Source organism: Hoplias malabaricus, chromosome 16 (genome assembly GCF_029633855.1).
Source record: "Hoplias malabaricus isolate fHopMal1 chromosome 16, fHopMal1.hap1, whole genome shotgun sequence".
Classification (NCBI taxonomy): domain Eukaryota; kingdom Metazoa; phylum Chordata; class Actinopteri; order Characiformes; family Erythrinidae; genus Hoplias; species Hoplias malabaricus.
In genome coordinates, this window is record NC_089815.1 from 21258238 (window position 1) to 21267110 (window position 8873).

The window sequence follows — 8873 nt, forward strand, 5'->3', positions numbered from 1 at the left end:
CTTCGGCAGTTGCAGTTCCCTTGGTTAAAGGTCAAAGATCACAAAACTGGGAAAAAAAACATGCAGCCTTGTTAAAAACAGCATTTTTTTCAGGCTTGAAAAGAGATGAAGATTCCCTTGTCTGTTGGGCCTTGTGATTTTTGCTCACAATCAATAAATCAGTGTCTGCAATTTCTATGGTCATAACGCTAGTCTGTGCTGTATGACAGAAGACTTGTTGACAACAAAATTCCACTTTCTTTGTTAAAAAAAAAAAAAAATAATAATAAAAAAAAAAAACAGAATAAACCTGCAACATTAACATTTAAAAATGTACACAAAAGGAGAAATCATATGTTCACTGAAACACTGGTCAGATTACCTTTTTATGAAATATGCGATTAAACATATAAACGCACACTGCCATCATATAACAATGATTAAACACAAGGGTTTTTTTTCCCCTCACATCTACATAAAGTAGTTTGATGTGTCTATTATCAAGATTCTGGGATCTGTATACACTAAGCCACAGGCAATTTATATCTTGTGCAAAGAGAAAATTCCCCAGCAGTTTAGTGGTGGGAAGCTATCTTCTACTTTTTAAACAGTTGGCCATAAAGCTCTTCCAATTCTTTCAAACACTTCTTTGTAAAACAAATGGAAATTTGTGTAACAAGAAATAAACAAAAGGTAACTTTTTAAAGGGGTCTGATTACTTCCTAGTGTCGCAGTCACACAGCTCCAGGGACCTGGAGGTCGTGGTTTCAAGTCCCACTCTGGGTGACTGTCTGTGAGACGTTTGATGTGTTCTCCCTGCATCTGCATGGGTTTCCTCCAAGTTATACAGTTTCCTCCCACAGTCCAAAAAAACACACGTTGGTAGGTGGATTGGTGACGCAAAAGCATCCATAGGTGTGAGTGTGTGAGTGACTGTGTGAGTGTGAGTCACCCTGTGAAGGACTGGTAACTTCAAGATTTCACCTAAAAATTCTAAACTTCTTCCAGTCACTCTAACCATTACAAGAAACTCATATCAGCTGACAAGTAGGGTAGACTGTAGTATTATGGGACATCATGCATCACAGGTCATGCATGTCACAGAGATTCAATAACAATTCCCCTATTGTTCAGGTTTCCACAAGAAATATTTTGTTAGATTAATTAGACTATTAATAGCATTTCCCTTTGTTCAATACGAAACAGTTCAGTACACACTACAAAGCACCAGTGAATCGACTGAATTGCAGACAAGCAAGTGTATACTAAATTATACAACTTAATATAGTATTGAAATAACACATACAACATATAAAGTACTTTGTAGTGTATGGCACCACAAATACCTAGTAATTGTGGGAGGAACATCAGAATGTGATGCAATGACAGCTAGCCCACATTAACAGTCTGGGTCAATTGTATCACATCACTCAGGAATTAGCACAGTCTGAGAGGCTGATGTTCTAACACTGAAGACTAAAGAAAACTTGAAACACCAGGAGATTAAAGAGGCTGGTCCTATGTGAAAAAGTTATAACATCACTGTCTGCCAAATGACAACATCTGTAGCTAAAACACACAACTGCTTCACACATAGAAATGCTATGTTAGCATCTGGTTAAATTAGAACAAGGAGGATCAATGAACCTCCCATAGTCATATTAACTGTCTCAAGAGCTACGCTGCTTTATATGTTTTAACATTCATTTATGATTGACTTGTTTCCAGCTAAACCTTAACTCTATATCTAGACTGAAAAGTTTTAAAGGTAAATAACAAGTAATACAAGTTTATGCAAGACTTGTGCAGTTATCATTAAAAGGTGCAACCTAAGTGTTTGACCTCTGCTAAAAGGGTGACCTGCAGCACAGGTTTGTGGGTAAAATCAAAGCCCACACAGGAAGGTAAAAACTAATTCCCTATAGAACGGCAGTAGAAGTTCTTAAAGCATCCAGTATCTCAGTCTAGGAAGTGAAGTTTTCAGGGTGTTATTCTCATTCAGTCTAAAATGAAGTACTGAAGTCAAACGTTAGAGGTATGAGCAGCAGCCAATGGTTTCAGGTGCTGTCACCAACCAGGCAACTAAGAGTAAACATGCATGACTAAAACAGAACTAAGCAAAAGTAGATTCCTCCCATCACCAATACAGTAGAGTACAGTTGAAGTATCCTACAATTATCTGAAATATAACATGCAAAATTAAAATGTAGACAAAATCATGTAAACACTACCTACATCACACTAAACATGGCTAAGGCTAAATCATAACTCTTTCTGTTTCCAAAACAACAAGACAATTGCTCATAGTAAGATACCAAATCAATGGTAAATGCCGATTCATAAAATGGACCCTCATACAAACTCACTGTTGTTCCTGTGAAGTGACTCCCCCCAAAACGCACAGGAGCACAGACCACGACAAAGTCCACGACCTTTGGTACAAATGAATCATTCTCACTCCGTCTTCAGAGACTGTCTTTTGCCGTGCTTACAACGGTCTTAACAGGTCCAGAAAAGGGTTAAATCCTTGTGAATGTGCTCCCCAGTCGGAAGTCAGTCAGGAGCCTTTGATGGAAACATATGTGCTCGTTCATTCCCGATTCAGCGTGAGGGACGTTTTTATCTCCCTTTGCGAAAACCTATTCCGTGCAACCCAATTTCTCTCTCTCTCTCTCACACTCTCTCTCTCTCTCTATCGGGGGTTAACTTCTCTCCTCACGCAGGGACACAGTTTCTTGGCGTGCCTCATTCATCCGCCTTAGTTCCGTTTGCTCATATTTCAGCATTAGTGATGATTACCGACCACCTCCGCCCTTCCAATATTGGTTAATGCCTATCAGTTTGGAGCCAGTGAGTGTAAATGTCTCCGGGAGCAGTGGGGTCAATCCGCGTAGCCCTTCGCTCCCTCTGCTCTTTGAGCACACGCCTAGACGAGCTTCTTTTTAAGTCTTTGTGTGGTCATAAATGCAGGGGTTAAGCACGATGCTGCTGTAATTTGAGGTTCTCTACATGATATGACACATACATAGGGCACAATCAGCAGGGTTTGATTTACCTGCTTTTATTCCACTAGACCGAGTGACCCTGGATATATAAGCCACACATTATCGGGCCGGTATTTGTAGTGCGCTTCAATGTTTCTCAATTCGCGTAAGAAGTTTGAATTGTTCTCGCATAACTAAAGTGTCCGAGACACTGCCTCCCCCTAGTGGTACTTTCCCTGCATCACACGTTGGTGTAGAAGGTACATAGAAAGCACGATGTATTTAAATAAAACCTATAAATAAAAAGTCGGTGTATGAGCGAAACGGGAGATAGATTTGTCAAAGCTGTCCAACTTTTAACACGTTCAGATGTTACACAAACGTCTTTGCGTGTGCCTAATATTCTTATTATTAACTTTAAATATTCATATTCACAATTCAGCAAATTGTGTGCATAACTATGTGTCTACATGTTGCTGCTATCGATGAAAAACTCATAAAACAAAATTGTTTACATTGACAATTTTATCAAATTGTTTACATTGATATTGATATATATTCTGTTAGGACTTTTGTAGTAGTCTTTTTTAGAAATGGAAACAAATCTGGCACCAAACCACTGGTGAAATGTCCATGGGCTTCAATGGATTGTTCACTAGTGTACACACTCATCTAAGTGTGAGTTTGGAGGCAGCAATGTAGGATTTAAGGGATTGGTCTTATATGCAACTTTTGGGGTTTGGTCACAGTGAACAGTAATGTTAAAAGATGACAGTTTATGTATGTATGGTTTATGAGTATAGGTATATGTGTGTGGAAATAGAGGCGAGGACTAAGCCACTTGTAAAGGTTTTTTTATCTGTACATTATTTATGTTATACATAAATACAGTTGAAACATTTTGTTAAATTTAACACTGTGCAAAAGTGATGCATGTAAAAAAAAATGTAAGATTAAGGTTTTGTTCTGATAGCAACTACACACACACACACACACACACACACACACACACACACACCACACACCATCCAGCCACAACAAGAATTAATGAATTCTTTGTGAGTAACTGCTTATCCAGTTCAGGATCGCTGTGGGTCCGGTCCTGGAATCACTGAGGGGGCCCTGACACAAAAGGAAATTTAAATCAAGATACAAGTTCACTCACAGCTTTAATATAGGAGAGGAGCCATTTTATTAATGCAGAAGCAATTTTATTCCACAGTATATTATATATTAAGGGATATTGGATCATTTGTGTCCTGTTTATCATCACTTATACTTTGTCTTTTTTAGTAATGTCAAATGAATTATATATAATTATTTATTTTTATTAAAGGTATTACATTTTTGCAGTATCGTGATATTAAAACTGGTCTGTAATATTGATCAAGCTGTCGCACACGCGTGACGTCATTCGACGCAATAGTTTGGTGTCCTGCGTGGGTAAACAGGAAGTGAAGTGGTGAGCGAGCGGAGAGAGAGAGAGAGAGAGAGAGAGAGAGACTGAAACTGAACAGAAACGAGCAGCATGGTGAGTTTAATCAATTAACATTTCCTGGATCTTTATTTAACAGAGGAACTGTTTGTTATTGTAGTTTTACGGCCCACTTTCTCTGTTTACAGAGACGGTAACGGTACTGCAGTAGTAGTGTAGTGACCAGACAGTGGTCATGTTTCCTTTTAAACTTTTCAGATGTTCACAGTCTCATCATCGTGGTCACAATCCCATCTTTTTAAAGGCTCCTTCAGATTTCAAAAGTTTGATGCGACGCTTCTACGCTCTTCAGACTGAACGTGTGGAGGCGTACAGGCTTTTTGAAGAGTAAGTGACTGACCATCTTTAAGTCATCTTCATAAGAACCTCTAATCCCCTGCACTGCCCAAGCTGTCTTTCCCCTCTAATATACTGTACCTGATTCACTTTAGTGTAATCTACCGCATAGAATAGCTTCCCGAGGTTAACTAATATTTTTAGTTATAACGTTTAGCCGTCTAAAGGCCATGGAAGCAACTATCGCATCTCCTCCCCAATTAGAGATGAACTGGGTTATAATAAAGTACCTTATTGGATATTATTATCGTTTTAAAATAGTTTTGATGGTATGCAGATGGACACTATCTATCTGCATGATTGAGTAACAGTATCCTACACATCCTAACATTATCCACTGTATCCTAACATTTTTACATTTTTTTGAGTCAATGGCACGAAGAATAAATATTTGTCTGTGTTTACATTTAAAATTATACATTGGGCTCCTTATGTTATTTATTAATGTTAGACTAAGAGCCATTTTGTCTTTTATAGCAATGGAAGACAGAAGGCAAGGGAAGTGACCATTTGTGATTTGATAAGTACCGGTTTCAGCAGGAGTCATGCTACAAAGAAATAACATTAGCTGTTGTCCGAGAAAGGCAGACAATTCTATGACGTACCACTTACATTAGCCTACATCTCATTTCCTTTAATACCATTTTACTCTGTTTCTCACACACTCGCCCAGAGAAAAATAACAAAATTCTACCATAACTGTTAACATATTTTTCTTTAAAGGGTTGCTCTAGAATAGCTGTACAATCATAGCTACACTTTACTGGATTTGAATGCTGCCGAGCCACATATTAAACTGTGCTGGATTTGACTGTAAAAATACTGAAACTGAACTTGATAAGGTAACTAACGTGTAATCCACTGATGTTTGTTAAATTTTAAATGGACTGTTAGATTGGGTTTGCATCCCTTTCATGGTTGGGAAGTGACTAAGTTGAATATCTACACCTTCGGTTTTTAAGTATGCATTAAAAAACCCACACACAGACATGTGAACAAGTTTTCATTGGAGGGGAGTCTGTAAGAAACAGTGGCCACAAATAAAAGACACTTGCGCACCAACTGCACATAGACGTTTTTGTCTTAGAACTGACCTCTCTGGGCTCTGACTTCCCAATTTTGAGCATTCACTTTTCAACCATATTGTTTGGTTTTGTCTGGAAGATATAAAATCAGATTTGCATGTAAAAAAAAAACACTGCTGCATACTTTCGCTGTTAGACTTCATAAGATAATATGATTGTCTTGTGTCACAGGGGTCATGAGGCATATTTGAGAACAGGGCCCCACTACGACTTTGAGCATTACAGACAGCTGGTTCATGAGATAACGAAAGCATTCTGCGGCATCTCCAAAGAAGTGCTGGAGATTAAAGAGCGCCTCCACCAAGACTTCGACCGCCCAGACCTCTCGGAGCACATTGAGAAGCTTCAGATCAAGGAGAAGCAGAAACTGGATCTGGTGTGTACTTGGTGTTTATCATCACTTTTTTAAACGTAGGATCATTTTATGTTCAGTTAGTCCACACTGATAAAATTACGAAATAATATTTTGTGGGAGTCTGTTTAGTACTTAACTGCTTAACCCAGATGTGAAAAATTGCTTGTAGTAAGAGATTTCACATACTCCATTATTCATGACAGCATTGCAGCCCACAATACTGTCAGACACCAAAGAAGAAACACAAAGTAATCTACAACGTAGTTAATAATTAATTAATGTACCGCACCATGATAATGTAATTTTTCAGAATAAGCGTTAGCACTTCAGTTACACCACAAATAATACATAATATTTAAAACTATTTGCGCACATCTGCTCATCCCATGTTTCTTCAATCAAGGCCCACCATTGTTGTAGGCGCAGTTTGTACTTTTCTGTGGAACCTATGTTGGAATTTTATTGTGAGGCATTTTAATTGAATTCAGTCATAATACAATTAGTGTGGTCAATTTCTTATGTAAAATCTTTATTACACTAAGGGCATGCCTAAATGTATTCAGTGGTGAATCATGGCACTGGGCATGGTGACTATTTGCCTGCCTTGCAGTCTGTTGACATTTGTCTCATTTAATACTTATGCTAGACTAACAATAATTATAGTCACTTTACTCTTCTTTGTCTGGAGTGTTGGTGGGAAGGACCTATAGAGTAGTTTATATTGAAAAGTCAGAGACTTACATGTTGTCATTTCATTTCATCTTGGTCATTTAAAGGCAATATCTATGATTGTGGGGAACAGCTGTTCTCTCTGTTTTTTACATACAGAAGCTCTATTTCTTTTAAGGTGGAACAGTACATTGGTGGAACAAATGGTTGTTTGTGCGTGGCTGAAATTTTACTTGTCTCATTTGTATATTGAGTTGTTACAAGTTCGAGTTGAGTTTTGTAGCACTTTCGGTCTGTGTTACATTCATGCATTTAGCAGGATGCATTTTGAAGGAGTCAGCTTCACCTTTTGTAACATGAAACAGCAAAACTAAGTCAGTATTACCCACCTATATAACAGGAAAAGCACAATATCCTCAACTTGGTTCATGCTTTTTAACATTTAGAGGTCTCTTCACTGTTTATACTCTTCACATTTATAGACACTAAGGTTTTGTAAACCCATTAGACCGGTTTTGAGCATGCAAACAGACTAGAGAGCTAGCAAATGGTGAGGAAACAGCTTGTGAATTTGATAAAAAGTGTTTTTGATTAAAATCATGAATATTGCCTTTAATCCTTTAGGGATACGTCCTCTGGCCAACACTTGTAACATTGTTCAGTTAGTTTGACACCGTTGCCCCAATTTCAGTGGATAGTAAATTACTTTTGCACAAATGGTCTTTTAAATGTTTTTTCCCATATGTTTTCAGTTCCAAAGGAGTTTTCTCTCCTCCAATAAAATTTTGTTGGGTTATACACATTTATTTTTTCTAAATAATGACTTCTTCACAGCTACATATCATTTTAGGTTCATTGTGCTGAATTGTCTTCTTACAGTGTAAGGACGGACAGAATTGCTTAGTTTTTTTTCATAATATTTGTTTATTTTTATACTGGTCCAAGAGGTATGGCATGGTTGCTAGCAGTCCTGTTTTCTGTGTCATCTATGTCTGAAACTGGTGGTCTCTGTCTTTTCATAGTGCGTATACTGTGTATTTATAATGCCGTAACTAATGTAAAATTCAGCCAAACACACCAAAGACAAACAAAAGTATCAGATACTCTGTCAAAATGTAGATCCACCTAAACTTCACAGTAGAATGCCAATATTTTATAAATCCTAACATGCAACTTCTATAAAGAAAGTGTGGTTTGATCAATTTAATGAACCTTGACAGCACAAGATTATCAGCAGTCTGATGAGAATAAATGGTCTTATTTACAGACAGCTAAATTGCAGCTGGCCAAGCAAAGTGCTCAAGATCACCCAGATGATGAGAGCTGTCAAGAGAAGGTCCGGGAGATCAAACAGGAGTAAGAATGGTTCTGCATTTCTCTTTGTGCTTGGTCACTATACAGACAGATTGACCACACCACTGATGAAAACATGCTATAATAAACGTATTCCTGTTCTGCCCTTTTTTTCTTCAGTATCATAAAAAACAAGGAGGCTCTGAGTGAAATTCTACAGGACTTCAAGTATGACTCAGAAGAACCAGAATGAACATATGGCTACTACCCAGATAGATGTGGATGGTGGTCTCTCCTGCAATTTTGTCTTTGTTAGGAGCAGGTACCTGTGTGCACTTATGCTGGTGATGTTGACCAGCATTTTTTAGCAGGTGGAGTGTTGTATATCCGTTGTTATTACAAATCTTGTTTCTGTTTCTTTTGTTTGGTGATCTTGTTTAGATACCTTCTTTTTATGATCCACTAAATCAGCTTACATCAGTTGAGTTGGTTGTAAAAAAGGTGCATGTTATATATTAAATATATTGTAATTTTATACAAAAATAAAAGAGATAAAACACTTCATGTACAAATAATTGATACCCATGGATGTCCACTTCTAATATTTTTGACACAAAATATGTTACTGACTCCTTGAATGTGCACTGGTATTCTTCCAACAAATCACTGTTGCCACT

At 37.6% G+C, this 8873-nt stretch overlaps 2 protein-coding genes across 4 annotated transcripts in view; one reads left to right on the forward strand and one right to left on the reverse strand.

Annotated features, from left to right (window-relative positions):
* cpamd8 (C3 and PZP like alpha-2-macroglobulin domain containing 8) overlaps nucleotides 1-2437 on the reverse strand; it is a 42775-nt gene extending 40338 nt beyond the window's left edge. The window contains exon 1 of the mRNA XM_066647644.1: nucleotides 2346-2437. Within this exon, the coding sequence (XP_066503741.1) occupies nucleotides 2346-2431 (86 nt within the window). The 5' untranslated portion in view covers nucleotides 2432-2437. The remainder of the gene's footprint in view (nucleotides 1-2345) is intronic.
* Nucleotides 2438-4364: 1927 nt separating this feature from the next.
* rex1bd (required for excision 1-B domain containing) lies at nucleotides 4365-8709 on the forward strand. Of its 3 annotated transcripts, none has more exons than XM_066647829.1 (5): nucleotides 4365-4494; nucleotides 4703-4785; nucleotides 6051-6255; nucleotides 8171-8259; nucleotides 8377-8705. In XM_066647829.1, the coding sequence occupies exons 1-5, from the start codon at nucleotides 4492-4494 to the stop codon at nucleotides 8447-8449; spliced, it is 453 nt and encodes a 150-aa protein (XP_066503926.1). In that variant the 5' UTR covers nucleotides 4365-4491; the 3' UTR covers nucleotides 8450-8705. The 3 variants fall into 3 exon arrangements, with proteins under 3 accessions (XP_066503926.1, XP_066503927.1, XP_066503925.1); XM_066647830.1 differs by having other exon boundaries at nucleotides 4407-4494; nucleotides 4657-4785; nucleotides 8377-8703; XM_066647828.1 differs by having other exon boundaries at nucleotides 4449-4494; nucleotides 4589-4785; nucleotides 8377-8709.
* Nucleotides 8710-8873: the final 164 nt, after the last annotated feature.

Coding starts and splice junctions, on each gene's coding strand:
- rex1bd (XM_066647828.1), top strand. CDS start 4,634: ATGTTTCCTTTTAAACTTTTCAGATGTTCACAGTCTCATCATCGTGGT. Junction 4,786..6,050: donor GCGTACAGGCTTTTTGAAGA/GTAAGTGACTGA, acceptor CTTGTGTCACAG/GGGTCATGAGGCATATTTGA. Junction 8,260..8,376: donor GTCCGGGAGATCAAACAGGA/GTAAGAATGGTT, acceptor TTTTTTCTTCAG/TATCATAAAAAACAAGGAGG.